The sequence below is a fragment of the Narcine bancroftii genome, chromosome 6, assembly GCF_036971445.1.
Source record: "Narcine bancroftii isolate sNarBan1 chromosome 6, sNarBan1.hap1, whole genome shotgun sequence".
NCBI classification, from domain to species: Eukaryota; Metazoa; Chordata; class Chondrichthyes; order Torpediniformes; family Narcinidae; genus Narcine; species Narcine bancroftii.
Window position 1 is genome coordinate 187,698,969 of NC_091474.1, and position 20,597 is coordinate 187,719,565.

Consider the following 20,597-nt stretch of genomic DNA (forward strand, 5'->3'; position numbering starts at 1 on the left):
AGGGCCAAACATTTGGACTCAATGGATTAGTAAGAAGCACGGCAGGGGATGTGGGTGGTAATGTTGGCAGGTCTGGGAAGTTGAACTGGAAGAATGGTGGCAATGTCAATGCAGTTTTGGGATTGAGTAATATTAGGAGTCTGAAGGATGAGTTAATACATTTCTGGCAGGTGTCTCAGACTGTTACTGGCCTGGAAAGCCATGTAGTTTTAGGAATGCTCAAAAATGTTCACTCCAGACACAAGAGTATTTAAGTTTCCCTGTCATGCTACAAAACAAGACAATGATCTGCCATTGTTTTCTGTGCTGATGGTGAGTGAAAGGGTAATTTATGTGCACAAGTACCTATTTAAGTTTCCAGAATGTTGTACAGCAGTAAGGAAATACTCTGATTAGATTTCAGATTTATTTTCTGAGTACATATGACATCACATACAACCCTGACATTCTTTTTCCTGCCATCGAGACAGAATGACCACTTATTGAAAGTGCAAAAAAAGCTGTTCAATGTACACATAAACAAATAAAGAACTGTAAAGAAATAACACTGTAAACAAACTGTGCAATACAGAGGAGAAAAAAAAATCAGGTGCACAAGTAAGAGTCCTTAAATGAGTCCTTGATTGAGTTTGTTGTTGAGGAATCTGATGATGGTAGCTGTTCCTGAAACTAGTGGTGTGAGTCTTGTGAGTCAATGCTGCCTCTTTCCTGATGGCAGCATTGAGAACAGAGTGTGTGCTCTGTGGTGTGGATTCTTGATGATTGCTGCTGCTCTCTGACAGCAGCGTTCCCTGTAGGTGTTCTTGATGGTGAATTGGGATGGATCCATGCTGCCGCTTCAACACCAGCCTTTCAAAGCACTTCATCACAGCAGGTTGGTGGGTAAGGTGTGGGGAGAGTGAAATTGCACAGCACTGAAAAAAAATATAGAATGTGTTGAAGTTCCAGATAGATTTTCTCCCACTAAAAGGTGAACCAAAAGGTTCAAGTTTGATGTGCAAGTGCATCCAGTAAAACAAATTGTGTATGGAATTTTAACCACATTAAATACCATGACAATCCTTCCACCTCCAGAGGACCAATTTCATTGGACTTTCTCATTACTGACAAGTATAAGTGCAAAGTTCCTTTCCCCAGAAGTAATAAATGTATTTAATTGAATAGTCAGGTGTGTGGGAAAGTAGGGGTTGGGAACAAGTGCAGAACAATTTCATGTTGAGTAAATTTAGCTGCTCCAATATAGCCTCATAAATGGGAATACTGAGAATGGAAACATAGCCAATAGAAAGAAATACAAGTGAGAATATAAGCAGCGTCAGATGCTGAAATTACTATGGCAAAGGTGACGATGTGCAGATTACCACAGAGTAAATTCACAACCCTGATGATCAATGACTGGTGGCAGCAATCGAACAACATGATTGCCATGCAGAGTGAAGGGGAATTGGAGGAACTGAGAGTGAGCAGTTTTACTCAGAATTCACCTTGAATATTTTATCTTTTGAGATGCTTGCAGATACTCTCACCCAAGAGATGGTGCAGAAGGACTGATCTTTCTATGAAACTTTCTGTTCCTTCACTTTTCTCTCTCTTTGGATGCTCCTTTTAAAATATTTCACTTGTGACCAAACTTTTGTCTTTTTTAAAATTCTTCCTTTGGTCAGTTTTTAACCAGTTAAGAGTCCTGCAAAGTACTAAAATGCTTTCTTATTTTTGAAGTTCGATAACAATTTTATCCACTTGTTGAGAATTTTCTTGCTTTGTATTTCAACATTTTTTGTTGTATTATAAAGTCTAAGTACATTTTCTTTCATTTTATTTTAGTATCAGTCATTTCCACAGAGCAAAAATGGATTTAAAATTGGAATGAAACTTGAAGGGATTGACCCAGAGCATCCATCCATGTACTGCGTTCTTAGTGTGGCTGAGGTATCATTTTTAATATCATCTCTTTATAACATCATTGTGAAAAATATACATTTAAATCATAGTGGAAGAGATAGGAGCAACACCAATGCAATTTTCGAAACCTTCATGATCCACTTAATTGCAATTGGATCTTTACACTTCACAGCCTTCATAATTATTCTTTAACTGTGATGATTGAAACGATGCCTCAATTTTAGTATACAGTATAACAATCAAGAAGTGAAATGTTATTTTTTTTCCAACTGGTTGTACTATTTTGAAGTTATGCAATAATTTCTTTTGGAATAGGAAATAACTAATAAATCATCCAGCATCTAACATGTATTCTGGTGCTGTTCCCAATCTTTTCCTCACTTCTGGGATTGTGCATTATAATGTATCACCTTTGTGGTCATCAAACTAAAAAATGTCATGCATCATACCTGGAAAGGGCTAAGATGCAGTGGTATACATTCACCAAAATTTGGGTGATTCTTTGGCAAATGTTCACTTGTATCTAATTATATACACAATAGCTTAGAAACTAGATTAGAGAAAACTCCCTTCCACTCTTTTTTCTGAGTAAGTGACTTAATTTGGGCTATATTTGTAATGTTTGCATGTATAGGGATAAAATCCCATCATTTGGAAATTGGATAAGGAACTTTTTAACTGCAATTCATCCTCATTCACATCTCTCCATCATACTTGGCATATGTTGTAACATCCTGAACAAATGTAACTTGCATATGAACTAAATGAAGGGAGGAAAGTTTGGGTGATAAATCAGGGGTAAGTTTTTTTGTTACAGAGAGTTAGGGGTGCCTGGAATGCATTGCCGAGGATGGTGGTGGAGGCTGAAACATTAGGGGCATTTTAGAGCTGCTTAGACAGGCAGATGAATGAATAGAGGGTTACGAGATAGTGAGAGTTTCACTTTTGTTTTTGGTAGGAATATATAGATTGGCATAACATTGAAGGCCAAAGGAGCTATTCTGTGCTAGAGTGTTCTATGTTAACATTAGAAATTGATTCAGAGGTTCATGATTTGCACCCATTAGATTTATAAAGCGATTAACAGACTTAATAGGGGAAGAAATGAAAATTCATTTCATGTGGTACCATCCATTTTCCAGCCACAATCCTCTCCCACTCTTTTATAGTCATCACTATTTTGTGTTGAAATTCCTTCCTTGTGATTTTTATTTCAAAGGAATTTAGTTGTGATAGTCCTTGGTATAGATCAAACCTTCTGTGAATTGATTGCAGCAATTCAGATGCCTTTATCTGTAATAAAACACTGCTGCTGATCATGGGGGTTGTACATCAACCTTGGGGTCAGTGGGGTGAGGAATGGTTATTTTTAGGATCAGTGCAATCAGTGATGTTATGTAAAGAACAGGTTCATTTTTAAAACAATTAGTGAGCCAGAAATGGATGAAATTAAAATTCCAAGATAATGAAAATTACACACTTGTGAAATTTTGCTTACAGGACACAGTCCAAATTAACCCTACCTGCAATGTAACTGTTTTTGTTTTAATGTAGTGGAAAATCTTGGTGGCCCAGGATTATAGCTTGTTGTCAGTCAGATATTTAAGTAAAAAAATCAGTATAATAATTCCTTCATGATTTTTTTTGTTGTTGTCTTGTATAAGGACTTGTATTTGATTTAATCTTTGCAGGACTGATCAAACTTGGTATCTTTTAAAAAAAAACAATGCTGGAGAAACTCTCCTGGCAGCACCGTTGACGTAGCAGTTAGTGCAATCCCTTTGCAGCACCTGCAATTGGGACCGGACTGGGGTTTGAATCCTGTGTTGTCTGTAACAAGATTGTATGTTTTCCCTGTGTATGGGTGGGTTCTCTCCGGGGGCTTCTGGGTTCCACCATTCAAAAAACATACTGGGTGTGTAGGTTAATAGGGTGTAAATTGGGCAGCATGGACTTGTGGGCAAAAATGGCCTGTAACTGTGTTGTATGTCTAAATTTTAAAAAAATTAAATTCTTCAGGTCAAACAGATAGCTCAAATAAAGATGCATAACCAATGCTTTGGGCTTGAGACCTTCATCAAGGTATGCAAAAATGTCGGCAGGCATCCTGTTACGAGCCCAGAGGACCCCAAAACCCAGCAGCAAAGATACTCACCAAGACAAATGGTTACTTAAACAAAAGTTGCTTTTAATTATCTTTAAACATGAAAACAGAATCACACTTTAACTTATTACTATTAACTTAACTAACCTAACATAATCCCCTTCTAATTCTACCGCACGTGTAATGTGTATGCAAGTTCAGAAAAGTTCTTTAACACGCAGTCCAATCTCACTTCTCATTCCTCCAAGTTTTTTGGTGCAGTCTGTTCTTATAGTGTGCACAGAATTTAACATTTATAAAGTTCACCAGGCTTTGGTGCTTGAAAGGTAAATGGTTACTGCTCAGGAAGGTTCTTGTCGGTTTTCAGAGAGATTTGTTGTACACTGGACACTCACAATTGATTCCTTTTTAATCAGTCACTTCAGTGTCATGCTGAAGAAACTTTCCCCATCAGGGTTTTCCAGACAATAACCTCTTTCTTTCAGGTCACCACATTGTTCCTTTTTGTTTCACTTATTTCAAGTGAAACATTAGGCAGCCAGTCCTCTCCTCTTATATGAATCACAAGGGCTTTGACCAGGCTGAACTAAGCTCTTACAAACCCATCTTCCAAATGGTTTTTTTTCTACCGTTTTCCAGCTTGTCCTGTTCTAGTCCCAGATGCTGCTGCTGACTGTAAAACTGCAGAACTGATCTCTCTCTCTCCCCTCTTTTTCTCTCTCTGCTTGTCAAACCACATAACCCTCTTAGAACAAGAAGTTCAACAGCCTGTGGCTTCAATGAGTTTGTTCATCTGTTGCCTTTTTGTAAACAACGATACATTAGTGACATCTTTTGGGTACTCTCCAAAGCTTTTGCCAAGGCTCTTGGTGACGGCCTGTCAAGCATGAGCAGAGCTCCAATATTTTAAATAAAATCTGTTTTAAAGTGTTTGTATGTGACCTACACTAAAAAACCCTGCCCCAATTTATCTCCCAAAAACATATGCAAACACAAACATGGAATGTCCCCCCCACTGATCGCTCTGACCCCCCCCCCTCCCCCCCGGCGGGGGAGAAGGGGGCTGGAGCGTCCAGTGGGGGAGAAGGGGGCTGGAGCGTCCAGTGGGGTAGAAGGGGGCTGGGGCAGCCGGTGGGGGAGAAGGGGGCTGGGGCGGCCGGAGGGGCAGAAGAAGACTGAAGCGGCAGGCGGGGGAGTACTACAGTGCTCGAGTCGGGTACCGGCATTGTTTTGGCCAGCCCCCTTCTCCCCCGCCAGCCGCTCCAGCCTCCTTCTCTCCCGCTGCAGCGATTATCCCTCTCGGAGGAGGGTTACAAAGTTCACCTTGCAAGCGCCTCCTGCACATTCACATGGCCTCCCAACAGCCACATATTGCCAAAATATGCGGCTTTACAAGCGGGGCAATTGGCCACCTGAAAGTGCCTTAAGATAACAACTTGAGAAGAAGAAATAACTCCTGTTGTTTTGCTGGAGAAGGTGGGGGTTTTGCAAGACATGAGTCACATGCTCTTTTTGGCATTTCAGTTGAAAGAGAGAGAGGGTTGAGTTAAGCTCAGTCAGTCAGTGTGTAGGACACTGACAAGTAACTAAAAAGTGCAATCCAGGGAAAACTGTTTGAAACTGATGAAAGCAAGTTCCAGAGCAGTAGATGGCTGGAAGTGCTATCTGTCTGATGTTTCTCTTGAAATAAAGGAAGGAATGGAACTCTGTGGTAGTTTGAAGAAAGAGGTTACCATCTAGAAAACCCTGATGGGGCAAGTTTCATCAACAAGTCCCTGAAGTGACTAGTGGTGGTACCTCAGTTGTGGAAATCCTGGAGCCACAAATATCTCTATCTGCAAGCCCTACAAGAACCTCCTGAGCAGTAAACATTTAACTTTCAAGCACCAAACCTGGTGAACTCTATACATGTTAAATTCTGTGCACAGTATGGTGATTGCCTGCAACCAGAGAACTTGGAAGAAGAAGTGAGATTGAACTGTGAACCAAAGAACTTTTCTTGAATTTACACACACATTACATACACATGCGCTTAGAATTAGAAGGGGGCTATTTGGGTTAGTTAAGTATAGAGTTAAGTTAAATTTTGATTCTATTTTCATGTTTAAAGTTGATTAAAAATAACTTTTGTTTTGAAAGCCATTTGTCTTGGTGATTGTCTATTGTTGCTGAGTTTTGGGGTCCTTTGGGCCCGTAACAATGGTAACAATCAACAGTCACTTCCAAGTAAAAATTCAATTTAAGCCTGGATTTAAAAGATTTAAAGGAAGGGGTTGATTTGATGGATAGGAGAATATTGTTCCACAGTTTGGGGACTGCTACCGCGAAGGTGCGATCTCCCCTGAGTTTGCAATTTGAGCGTGGAACAACCAAGCACCCTAAATTGGCTGATCTGAGGGGATCCTGAAGTGGAGTACGGCATTAGGAGATCAGTGATGTAGGAGGGGGCTAGTCCATTAATAGCTTTTAAACAAACTGGAAAACTTTAAAATCTATCCTGAGCCATACTGGCAACCAGTGAAGGGAGGCCAGATTAGGGGTGATATGGTCCCTCTTCTTGGCTCCTGTCAGGAACCTTGCTGGTGCATTCTGAGCCAGTTGCAGATGGGATAATGATGACAGACTAATTCCCATGTAAAGAGAGTTAGAGTTGTCTAAACGGGAGAAAATGAGGGCGTGGTTAAATTTCTCGGACATTCAGTGACAGCAATGATTTGATTTTGGCAATAATGCGGAGCTAGAAAAAGCTTTTACTACTGCATTGATTTGTTTGTCAAACTTGAAGGTGGAATTGAATATTACAACGAGGGATTTGACGTGTGGTTTTAATGAGGGTGGATAAGTTACCAAGGGTATTGGCAATAATTTTGCTGGAATTGGGGGGCCAAATAGGATGATCTCAGATTTGCCTTCGTTTAGCTGCAGAAAGTTTTGAGCCATCCAGCACTTTATGCCCTCCAGACAGTCAATGAGGCTGGTTGTCTTTGCTTGATTGTTGGGCTTCAGGGGAAGCTAGAGCTGGGTGTCATCAGCATAGCAGTGGAAGGAGATACCTTATTTTTGGATGATATGACTGAGGGGAAGCATGTATAAGGAGAAGAGAATGTGGCCCAGAATAGACCCTTGTGGGACCCCATAGGAAAGGGTAGCAGAGGAAAATGAAAATGTCCCCATGTTGACTGAGAAAGTCCTATCACTGAGATAAGATTTAAACCAATTCAGGGCCGTGTTGTCAACACCAACCCTCTGCCAGAGGCGATCTATTAAAATTGTGTGATCCACAATATCGAACGCTGCACTATGGTTGAGGAGAATTAGAATGGCTGAGCTCCCTGAGTCAGTGGCGAGGAGCAGATCATTGTATATTCTTAGTAAGGCCAACTCTGTGCAGTGGTGGGGCTTATAACCTAACTGGAATTTTTCAGATATGTTGTTTTGATGTAGGTAGGGCAAAAATTGGCTAAGAACAACTTTTTTGAGGACCTTTGACGGGAATGGCAGTTTAGAAACCGGTCTATAATTTTTGGGTGTGGAGGATCTAGGTGGGAACAAATTGGAACTGTCCAAGTGGCTAAGGAACTGTTAATAATAGAGAGGATGAAGAAACCAGAGAAGTTGATGTTAATGCCATCAGGCTGGAGAGAGCCCAGGCAGAAAATCAAGTGTTGTTTCTCTAATTTATGGGTGGGCTTGGTGGGGTAGTACATGAGGCCATGGACAGGCATGGGAGTAGGATGCAGAATTGTTTTTAAAATTTAGGCAAGCAACACTGTAACAGGCCAATTCGGCCCTATGAGTCCATGCCGGCCAATTTACACTCCATTAACCTATACCCCCGGTACGTTTTCTCCAGGGCCCCTGGAGAAAACCCTCATAGACACAGGGAGAACATACAAATTTCTTATAGACAGTGCGGGATTTGAACCCAGGTCCGGTCCCGATTGCTGGCACTGTAAAGACCTTGCACTGACCCCTACACCAATCGTGCTAAAATCTGAAATGGATTGCCATTGGGAGGTCCCTATCACTGATGCGGACAGAGCAGAACATCGGTTATGTTTCTTTATCTTTGCTATATAAAGTACACTGTTTGACCTGCTGAGTTTCACCAATGTTGTGTTTTCACTTCAACTGCAATGTCTGCACACTTTCATGCTATACCTGTTGATATCTTTCAGTGTTGCGATTAAATGGTTTCAGCCCCAAGTTTCAGTAGAGATGTTTATTATTTCTTCCTGTTTGAAAACAGACACATTTCCATTAATTATATTGATGTCTGCTATTCACTTTTCAAAATTTTCAATCTTGGTAACCCCTCCCATGCACATATCACCCTATTGTGAGTGGCAAGACCCATTGCTGCTGATGTTATTCAGGAATGTTAGCTATTGCAGGCACTTTGATTCCAGGGCTCAGTGACTTGACTCGTGCAAGTGCTTTTATTGATAGAAAATAAATAGTTATTTGAAGAAGTGTTGCATTTCTATTGTAATTCACCTATGTTGAACCAGATAATTGATAGTTTATTATTGTCCCGTATCAAGAAAAGATGAAAAGATTTGTGTGCTCTCCATGTAAATCAACTCTGTACTTAAGTACAGCCAGATAGAGCAAAATAAAACAAGAGTGCAGAATAAAGTGTTATAGGGAAAAGTGGATTTTGGACTGTGAAATTCTGCATTGAAGTTGTGAGATAAAGAGATCATCACTTGTGCTTTGGAGTTCTGTTCAAGAGTCTGATAACAGCAGGAAAATAGTTGTCCTTGAATTCTGATGGTGTGTGTTTTCAAAACCATGTATCTTCAGGGGAAGAAGTGTGTATGCTAAAGTCCTTTATTTTGTCAGCAACTTTTCCAAGGCATCAGGAAGTGTAGATGGGTTTAATGGAGGGAATGCATTCCAAATGAGAAGCTTTATTGAAGTGTATTGGCCCTGAATTTTCATTGAAAATAACTGAGCCATCAGCACTCACTATTATGGTGGAAGACACCTGACTACAACTTGTGCAGTTAATTTCAGAAATCTAGAAATACCAAATGCTAACTCCATTTTAGGCTGAATGAATGTAAGCTATACCACACCAATTAAAATAAGGATTGAGAAAGTAATGGCTTGGGTGGGTGATCGAGAAGCTTGCGTTGTTAATGGATGAGATTAGCAGCCACTGATTGTACTTGCTTTATATCATTTGATTCCAAGTTTCTCAGTTGATGAATTGATATAAACTTCAAACTATTCAAAGACAAAAACTGAAGATGTGCCTTTGAATTGAAATTGTGCATTTTAATTGAAGCCTAGAAAAACTTTTGTTTCATGTCACAATTATGGTTGAACAATCTCTATGCTCTTGAAAAAAAATGGACTTCAACCCTCAACATAATTTCAACATTCTACTTATCTTTTAAAAATTTTTAGTCAGTAATATGTCACTATCTATAAACTCTTCAAGAAGTAATAGAAATTAATGTTTTTTACTTTCTGATTTGCCGTCTGTAACTTGGGTTGTGCCTGGTTCCACAGTGAAGAATCATCAGTATTTCAGGAATTATGTCACACAGAGCATTTGCAAAGATGAGGTACTGTTATTAGAAGGAATTGCAGCAGGATACAGATCAGTTTGAAATATAACCAGAGGATTGGCAGATGGAGTTGAGTCCAGACAAAAGTGAAGTTGTTATAGTACAATCCTGCGACTCCTGTAGGATAGGAGACCTCTGGACTCCTTACCAATGGTGCTATATATTGTAATAGGAAGCATACAGTGATGGTTCACCAGAGTGATTCCTGGATTCAGACCGGGTTTCCTATCAAATTTTGAAGTATAGGAGGTGATCTTATTGAAGCATCCTATTGGAAAGATTAAATTTGGCTGATAATTGTTCAAAAGAAACAAAATTATTTCAAATAAAAAGATCGTTGAAACTTTGAATATCTTTTCTATGCCATTCCTTGAAATCTGCATCAAAGATGATTGAAACAGATGGTTATCTATAATTGGACTAACCAATGAAAAACACTTAATTCCAAAGAATTTCCTGATCTGAACCCCAAATTCTCAATCTATTTTTCATCAATGAATTATTTGTTAATTTGGAGAAGAAAAAATGATAAGGATCCTAAAATTGCCAACATAGAGGTTTTCTTAGTAAACTATACAGGTACACGATCCTTTTATCAGTGTGTTCCGAATTTCGGATTTTTCCGGATTTCAGAAAGCCCACCCGAATTGTGCTGCTGTATCCACCCCCACCCTCTTCCAGTCGCCCGGACATCTCCCCGACTGCCAGTCCCCACTTTCCGGATTTTGGAGCTTTCCGGGTTTTAGATGTCCGGATAAAGGATCGTGTACCTGTAATTCCATTTCTATTCAAGAAGGGCAATTCACTGATTTATCCAAATGTAATAATAAAAGTAAATTATGTATATTAATTTCCCAATAGTATAATCTAAAATATGTGAGTGATTACCAACTATTTAATGTAATTTTTTGAAGATAGGCTTTATTTATACGTTGTTTTTTCCTTTGCCAAATATATGGCGACATAATTGAATCCAGTGAGCTGATAAAGGATTTGGGGATAAAAATTAGTAAAGCTTGAAAAAGATGCAAGAATTTGGGTAAAATATTAATTTTAGTCAAATTAAAACGTCACATCATTGTAATAGATAAGGGAGGCCACCCGATAATGATTATTTAATCCTATCAAACAATACCCAGAATTTCTCTTTCAGTAAGTTTTAAAAAAATTTTCATAATTGTAATTCATAAATATTGAAAATGAAGCATCCTAAAGTTTTACAAGTTTTGACAGTATAGGTTCAGGGATGATACTTTCTCTGGTTTAGGAACCTAAAATCAAGTTCCAGTTTATTGTTAGATGTACCAATTTGCATTGATAAAGTTTAATTTGTGACAAGTCCAGCTAGACATCTGACAGCAAGTGGGATACAGTGCAAAAATGCTGAGTTACAGAAAAAGAGATCAGTTGGTACAGAGCAAACCTAACATCATTTTACTATTGTGAGGCTCATCCAGGAGTCTGATAACTATCCTTGAATCTGATGGTGCGTGATGCTGCTGGTGTGTCAAATGTCTTCAGGCTTCTGAGGAAGTGAGTGATGCTAGCGCTTGGCTATTGTGCCCGCATGGTGGAACAGGATGATGCACTGAAGATGCTTATTTCTAAGAACTTAGAGCTTTCTACTTTCTCCATCTTACTACCATTAATGCCATCTGGGAGTGAGCTCCACCCTTCCTCTATAGAAGTATATAACCAGCTCCTTGGTCTTTGTGACATTGAAGGTGAGGTTGTACTTCTGGCACAAGCCACTTGTTCCTCTGTTTCCCTTCTATATTCCGACTGGTCATTGTTTGAGGTCCTGCCTATATGACAGATAAAATCAGAGATGACGAGGGAACTTGTTCACCAAGATAGTTAAAAATCTGTAGGATTCTCTGTCAAATGGAGCTGTGAAGACTCAGTCACAGAGTATAATAAGGCTTAAAGATGATTTCAAAGTCACAGTAGAAAGAAATCTGGAGCAAACTCCACATTTGTGTTCCCATGGAAGGAAATTTGCTGTTCTTATCTGCTCTGGTTTAAATAAGTCTCCAGACCTACCAGTATTTGCCTTTATCATGTTCAGATCCTGATAAATTAATAAATTAAAATACCTGAAGTGGGATTTTGAACAAAAACCTTTTCTGGCCAATTCCTTCCATGAATGCTGCCTGTCCTCTGAATTCTCCTTGGCAGTATTTTTTCGAAGAGAGAATACAAGTTCTGATTAGATCAGACACTATTTATTGTCATGTAATCAAACAGAAATGTAATATTACATGAGTAGAAGGAAAAGTACATTACAACTCCAATGATCTGAAATCCTCATTTATCCAAATTTTTTTTGGAGCCAAACTTACTCCAGACCTTGGGCTCCCAGCGACAGCAGCAGCGGACCTTGGGTCCCGGGCACGAGCAGGGCCTCAGTGGGGAGGTGTCAGTGATTGGCAGTGGCCAGCATTTTTTTTTGGTGAGTATTAAACATAATTTTAATGCTTAAAAAGCCTTCCCTTCTTGTTGTTACAAATGATTTGCTGTTGCTGCTGGGCTATTTTTTTTAAAAAATGACCGGTTCTCCGAAAAGAAAAAAGGTTTATCCAAAATGAGCCTGGTCCTGACCATTTTGTATAATCAGAGTTGTAATATATAACAAAGTAAATATTTCTGATATGGTGAGACCACATGTGATAGTTGTCCCCTGATTACAGTAGCTTGCCTGTGTTACGTGTTGCTGATAGCAGGTTTGTGGGATGTACACTGGAGATCAGGTTGGTCAAACAGAAGAAAAATTGAGCCAAAATCACAGATGGTAGAGTGGCCATTTCTGAAACTGACAGAAGCAAAGAGCAAGTTACTTAATGTTGGCATTCTTCATCGAGTCCACAAGGTTCCAACATGCCCAGGTGAGATTCTGTTCCCCAAGCTTGCATTATACTCTTACAGAGTGGAGGAGGCCACATTCAAGTAGGTCAGAGTGGAAGTGGAATGGATAATTCAGATGGTAGATTACAGGAAGCTCTGGGTTGCTTGTGCAGACTGAACACTGGTGCTCTGCAAAGTGATTGGCCAATCAGTGTTTTCTCTTCAATGCAGAGAAGACTACATTGTGCATCTGAGTGCAGTGGACTTGATTTGAAGTCCTTGAATGGTATGGCAAGGTAATGTAGATCCTTCAGATGCACTGGAGTATGCTATTAGACTGAGAATGATTGATGGGAACACAGCCACAGACTAAGGAGTCGTGGAGAAAAAAAATCCAGTTAGAATGTTGAAAGAACAGGGAAATTTGTGCTTTGTGGAATCCTGTTGGAGCTGGCAGAAGTTGTAAAGAATAATACATGGGGACCAGGGTTCTCTAGTCTTACTGTGGCCAGGAAGAAAAGGGGTAAAGGCAGAGGATTGGAAAATAGTTGAGATGCATTCGTAGGTTCTGACCATGATGGTAGAGGGCAAACCACATTTCAGTAGGAAGGAAGACATTTCAGAGTCCAACATGGTCTCTTTCATCTCTGCCTTCCCCTCATCTTCTCCAAGACCCAAAAGGAGCAACATAAAATATGAATTTAAATAATTAGGGTTAGTTCATTTAATTGTTGTTACAAAGTAAAATATCTTTTAGGGTGCTGCTGATACAAGTATGGCGGAGTGGTGATTTAATATACAGGTAGTCCTCAACTTGCGATGGAGTTATATTCCCACCAACCTATCGTAAGTGGGAAAATATTGTAAGTCAAAAAAAGGGCAGTGTGATCACAGTGGGCACCGACATGGGCTGTGGGGAGAGAGCCGGGCAGTGGGATCACTGAGGACTGATACAACGCTGTCAGGAGAGAGTGGGGCAGTGGGATCACTGAGGACTGATACAGCGCTGTCAGGTGAGAGTGGGGCAGTGGGATCACTGAGGATTGATACAGTGCTGTCGGGAGAGAGTGGAATCAGTGTGGGGACTGATACAGGGTTGTGGGGAGACACTGAACATCAATGCCTAGCCAAAATTTGAAGTACAGTACAGATTCTACATCGTAACCTCTAATAGTCTTCACGGAACTAGAAACTCCGTTCCAAATTCCTTTAACCATATAACCACTTACAGCACAGAACAGGCCAGTTCGGCCCTACTAGTCCATGCCGTAACAAATCCCCACCCTCCTAGTCCCACTGACCAGCACCCGGTCCATACCCCTCCAGTCCTCTCCTCTCCATGTAACTGTCTAGTCTTTCCTTAAATGTAACCAATGATCCTGCCTCAACCACGTCTGCTGGAAGCTCATTCCACATCCCTACCACCCTTTGCGAAACATTATCTTTACATATTTACTTGATGGTGCAATGTTTTTGTCTTCTCTACTTGGTATCTTCTCATATAGACAATTAAAATAATTTAAATGGTGAATGCTTTTGTTTGATGTGTGGTCTACAAATGATGTAACTTCTCAGGTGTGTGGCTACAGAATAAGGCTCCACTTTGACAAATACTCTGATTGCTATGACTTCTGGATAAATGCAGACTCACCAGACATTCACCCTGTGGGATGGTGTGAGAAAACTGGACATAAGCTTAATCCTCCAAGAGGTAAGTTTCAAACATGGATTGTGTGGATCGTTCTTGAGTGGTTATTTATGCTAAACCGTTCTCAAGTGTTATCATCAAACATCAGGAATTGCTGCCTTTAATCACTGGAAAGATGGTGCAAAAAATATTTTAAGTTAACATTTATATTGTGCCCTCTTTTGACTTGGAAGTTGAACTGAATACCTTGTGTCAAACAAGCCTGAATGTGCTATGAAATGAGTGGTTTTGAACACCCAAAAGAATCATGATGAACCACTAATTTATGATTTCCCCCCCCACCCCCCCCCCCACTACTTCTTCATTTTGGGGTTGAGCGTTATGAATGTTTTAAATCTACTAGGTTAAGGAAAGACCACCTAATTCATCAACACTGTACCATATCGCATGGGATGCATTTTCACAACATAAATCTACTCCATTTTTAATTTGAGATCATCTATAGAATGTTTATCATTTAGCATTTATAGCCTCTACTTTTATTTGGCTGCCCTTTTGAAGGGATGAGCAACTGCAGAGCAGAACAATGACTGACAAGTGGCAGGAAGATCATCAAATTCTTAGTGAAATGAAGGAAAAGGAATTGGCCAAATCTGGGATCTGTTCAAGCAAATGCAACTGATAGAACAGTTCAGAACATACTCCTGCACTTTCTGGTTGACAGGAAGTGCTATTAGGGGATTTACTCAATGATTCCAGCCATGTGTGCTGCCATTCAACCAGCAGATTACCCAAGACATGGAAAATTAGTTTGAGTACATTAAAATTAAAAGTTGAGTTTAAAAAAAACACCCGAAAATAATCAATCTCCTGACCATGGAGATGGAGATCTAGCAAAATAAAAGTATAAGGAAAAGCTTCAAATGCTGGAAATTGGAAATGGGGGGAGAAAAAAATTAAAAATGCAAGTGACATCTGTGGAAAGATAGATGAAATTTTTTTTAAAGTTGGGCCAAAAATCCTTGAATCTCTTTTTTTTAAAAATTTTGGAGAGCTAGTGTAGTTAGATTTCCACTCTTTGAAGCACCCAGCCTTCCTCCAGCTATTGTAGAAGATTAAAATTGCCAAGACATTTTAAAAAGATACTCAGAACTTTGTTCAATTTTAACAGAGAAATTTGCTCATGGATTTTTGAGAAAAATTGAGTTTCTTATCAAATTTTGTGATCATGGAATGTGTAGGTGTTATTGCTGTAGGAAAAGTAAAACACAAAAATTTTCAGACACTGCAGTTGAAGTAAAAACATGGCACATCAACCCACTGTCTCCAGCACCTTCTCCAACCTCATCACCTCTGGTCACCTCCCCACCCCATCCCCAAACAGGGCCGCCAACCTCATTGTCTCCCATCCCCATGCTGCTCGCTTCTACCTTCTACTCAGGATGCACAAACCCAACCATCCAGGTAGATCCATTGTTTCTGCTTGCTCTTGTCCCACCAAACTGGTTTAATCTTTTCTTAACTTTACTGTTTCTCCCCTGGTCCAATCCCTCCCCACTACATCTGTGATACTGCACATCTCCTTCATTTCTTCAATGACTTCAGATTCCCTGAACTGGACTGCCTCATCTTCACGGTGGATGTCCAATCCCTTTATACCTCTATTCCCCATACAGAATGTCTTAAATCATTCATTTTTTTTCTGGACCAGAGACCTGACCATTCACCTTCTGCTACCACCCTCCTCTGGCTGGCAAAACTTGTCCTCACTTTAAACAACTTCTCCTTTAACTCATCTCACTTCCTCCAAATCAAAGGAATAGCCATGGGTACCCAGGTACACCTGTCTGTTTGTGGGCTTTGTGGAGCAATTCATGCTGCAAGCCTATACAGGCAAGGCCCCTCAACTCTTCCTCTGTTATATCAACAACTACATTGGGGCTGTCTCATTCACTCAAGATGAGTTTGTCATTTTTATCCACTTCGCGACCAACTTCTTCCCCAATCTCACCTGGTCCATTTCCGACAACACACTCCCCTTTCTGTATCTCTGTCTCCATCTTGGGAGACGAGCTTTCCACCAACATATATTACAAACTCTCTAACTTCCACAACTACCTTGACTACTCTTCCTAATCCTGTGCCCTGTAAGAATTCTATCCTCTTCTCCCAATTTTTCCATCTCTGCTGCATATGTTCCCAAGATGAGGTATTCCAGTCCAGATCTTCTGAAATGTCCACCTTCTTTCACAAACGTGGCATCCCCTCCACCACCATCAATTCAGCCCTCACCCGTATCTTCTCCATTTCCCTCTCATCTGCCCTGGCCCCCTCTGCCCTCAGAAGCAACAAACATTGAATTCTCCTTATCTTCACCTACCACCCCACCAGCCTCCTCATCCAAAATATTATCCTTCGGAATTTCTGGCACTTACAACAGGATCCCACTAGCAAGCACATCTTCCTCCCCTCTCTGCCTTCCGTAGGGACTGTTCCCTCCGAGACTCCTTCGTGCACTCATCCCTCTCCACCAATTGCCCCCCCACCAATTGCCCCCCCACCTCGTCACCTTCCCTTGTGGCTACAGGAGGTGCAACAAACTTTTCCCTCATCATGGTCCAGTGTCTCAAACAGGCCTTTCAAGACAAACAACTTCACTTGTGTATCCGCAGGACTGATTTACTGCATCCGGTGCTTCCTTCTCGCAGATTGGGAGATTGCTTCACTGAGCACCTTCACTCCATCTACTCCAGTGACAGAGATCTTCCAGTAGTCAACCATTTCAGTTCCCACACTCGCATGTCTATCCATGGTCTTGTGTACTGTCCCACCAAGACCACCCGTAAATTGGAGAAACAACACCCTATTTTCTGTCTGGGCACTCTCCAGTCAAATGGCATTAACATTGACTTTTCTCGTTTCTGCTAACCTGCTCTCTCTTCCCCCTTCCCTCCCCCTTTCTAGTTCTCCACTCTCCCTTCACCTAGCTATCCCTTCTCCCCTTGATCACTGCTGTCCCCTTCCTCCCTTCTCCACCTATCACCTCCTGACTTTGTGACCACCCACTCTTTTGTCTGGACGCCTGCCGACACTTTCCCATACCTTGATGAAGGGCTCAAGTTGGTTATGTATTTTTACCTTTGGTATATAAAGGACACTGCTTGACCTGCTGAGTTTCTCCAGCTTTGTGTTTTTACTCTTAGGTGTTTTTGTCATACCTAATTTGAAAATGAAACGTAATTGGGAAATGGAAGAAATTCCTATCTTGGGTGATTTTTAAAAAATGAACTTGATGATGTTTTAGATGTAAATAAAATCAGTTAATTGGACGCTTGTTTCAGAAAATGCCAATTGCCAGGTGAAAATAAATCACTTTTGAAATTTGTTTAAATAATGACAAATAGTTCTTTTTGAAAATACTTTGAGAAAACAATTTAATTTAAAAAAAATCAGGTGACACACAAGAAACATAGTGAGAACAGTTTTTTAAAATTTAGGTACTCGCATCTCCTTGTTTGATTGAAACAAGTATTTTTTTTACAAATTTGTACCCAAAGAATGGAGTTGATTTAATATTCTAATTAGTATCAGGCCCTAATAACATGAGGTCACTTTTAGATTTTATTGCCTGAGTACGTTAAATATTGCTGATTGTGCACAGTTTTATTTTAAGTTGTAAACACATGCACACTAGCGTGCAAAATTTGTGCTGGAATAATAATTGTATTGTTAGATGAGTGTTCTTAAGATAACACCTGTAATATATGCTCAAAACATGACATTGAGATCATTGGTGGAAATTTTGGTGGATATTTTTGCCAGTTCTCACAAGAATCGCAACAATTTATTAAGTTAAACACATTCATATTGGGCCAAATCTCCTCAACTGCTAGTCACAATGTGACCATTTCCTCGTCCCTCATTGTACTTGCCTAAATGATAATGGAATTGAAAAAGCGGCCTCTCTGGTGAATTCCACAGTGCGCAAATCTCAGTGACTGTGTAATCTTCGCATTAAATTATAATTTATCTGTTAAAAATAATTGGTCATATTTTAAAACTGAATTTCAAACAATAACCTGCACTCTTAAAAATTCTGTTAATTTCGTTTAAAAAAAAACCAGACTGCTTAACTCTTCCAATTGTAATTCTGAATTGCATTAAATAGAAATAAATACACTCTTTTCCTACTGATTCTCTTTGCATACCAAAGAATGTCCAGGTGTTTCTTGACGTCATCCATATGCCACTTGATTGTAATCACTTTAAAAAGACTTGCTATAATAGATATTTTCTGATATATTACATGATCTGGTGGCCAAACTATAAGATGGCTTTTGAAATATCCATTTGAAATACCTAATTCGAAATTGAATTTTAGTTGCAAAGTCGCATCAGGACAAACACTAAAGTTATTTTCCCAGTTAATTGTCATATTCAAAATTGATATATTTTGCTCTGTACCTTTCATGAATAGCATTTAAAAAAAACTGTATTATACCTGCACACTGGGTTGAAAGGATGTGCATTGTATATTGAAATGAACAGATTTCTTGGAACCAGGATTATTCATGTCAGCAGCAAAAATACAGAAATGTTAGAACTGATTTCCGTTTAGGAATCTGTTCTTTCACAAGGTCAGGAGGTAGTTGGTAATGGTTTAAATAGTCAGTGACTAGACTCTGGAAATGCAGTGCCCTCCATAATGTTTGGGACAAAGACACATTTTCCTTTATTTGCCCTGTGCTCCATTGTTTTAAATTTGTAATCAAACAATTCAATTGCAATTAAAGTGAGGCTGAAAAACAAGAATACAACAGTAAGAGACATCGCCCAAACCTTAGGATTTGCAAGATCATTAAGAGCTTACTGGTGAGTTCAGGCATCACAAAGGGATCAGTATTCCAAGAAAGACCTCCACTGCTGATGACAGAAGAATTCTCATCATAATGAAGAAAAATTTCCAAACATATGTCCAAAAGAGCAGGAACATCTTCAGGAAGCAGGATGTGGATATTTCAATGACTTCTTTCCACAGAAGACTTCATGAACAGAAATACAGAGGCTACACTGCAAGATGAAAATCATGGCAAAGTAATATGCTTTGGATCTTCGAAAGTTCCTTTATGCCTCCACACTTTGCTCTTGCTCTCACTCTGATACAGGACTCATCCATCCACAGACCTATTTTCAGAATTCTGCAGGCTCTTAAATACCTCTTGGTAAACTGTGATCTGGCCATCCTTTCTGTGGCGAACTAGTGGTTTTCACATTGCAATTTGGCCTCTGAATTTCTTTTCATGAAGTCTTCCGCAGAAATTAGGCATTAACATATCCACACCTGTTTCTGATCTGTCAGACATGTGTCAGGGGAATTTTCTTCATTATGATGAGAATTCCTTTGGGGATCTTCCTTAGAATACCAGTCCCTATGTAATTACCAAGGTCACCAGTACACTCTTTCTTCTTAATAATGTCCCAAACAGTTGATTTTGGTAATTCTACGGTTTGGATGATGTCTCTTTACATTTTAATTCTTGTTTTTTTATCTTCATATTTTGACTTTTTATTATCTCATCTCTGATCTTCATGTTGAAAAATTGCAACTACAGACTTCAAAGTTGATCCAAAGTTTAGAAGCAATCTTATACCTGCACCAATAAACCAATTAAACTTGCTTTGAGTACTCACAAATACATGTGAAGCAATATGTTCCAAACATTATGTACCCTGAGGGGACTATACATTAAAAATACTGTAACTTCTACATGGTCAAACCAAAATGTATACAAATGACCTTGAATAAAACCTGGAATGTGCACTTGAATTGTTTGATTACGAATTTAAAACTTTGGAGTAAAGGATAAAATAATAAAAATGTCTATCCCAAACATTACAGAGGGCACGGTAAAACAAGTCCCTAGGTATTCCACAATCTTTAGATGACATTTGTCGTTGGGGGGGAAAAAAAGGCAGCAATTTCCCTATGTGTATATATGCAGTTCCATTCAGACATTATAATTACGCAGTATATTTACTGTCATTCCATACACAATGCTTGACATTTACAGGTTGAAATTGTCTTATGGGGAAACTCCCATTTTCGTTGATGTTTTTAACTCCTACCATAGATTGATGCAAATATCTAAGATCTTTTTTAAAAAAAAACTAACTAAAATCTGGAGCTAACAGTGCAACTTTTGTGATCTCAACTGACAGCATTTCCAACTTTCAGAAATGTTGGGCTCTCACACCCTTATGTGACGCAGGAGTATCTGTACTTAAAAAGAACAGTTCTCTTGACCAGAGGAAGATGATTGGGGATAATTTATGTGGTCTGGATTTCCTATGGTCAGATCACGGTGGTTAGTTTCAACATTTGTTTTCCAAGCAATTAACAATAGTGTATTATTTTGCATTCTACAACAAATTATGTCCTAATCCATTTCATGATATGTTAATAAATGTTTTTTATGCTACAAATTTTATGCAGATGTACCTGTTATAGTGATTAAAACTT

At 39.5% G+C, this 20,597-nt stretch overlaps 1 protein-coding gene across 6 annotated transcripts in view; it reads left to right on the forward strand.

The window, feature by feature from the left end:
* The window catches only part of l3mbtl3 (L3MBTL histone methyl-lysine binding protein 3), a 144,180-nt gene that overhangs the window by 45,117 nt on the left and 78,466 nt on the right, over window positions 1-20,597 (forward strand). For all 6 annotated transcript variants that reach the window (XM_069886995.1, XM_069886992.1, XM_069886996.1 and 3 more), the window contains exons 8-9: window positions 1,825-1,929; window positions 14,005-14,140. In XM_069886995.1, the coding sequence (XP_069743096.1) occupies window positions 1,825-1,929; window positions 14,005-14,140 (241 nt within the window). The remainder of the gene's footprint in view (window positions 1-1,824; window positions 1,930-14,004; window positions 14,141-20,597) is intronic.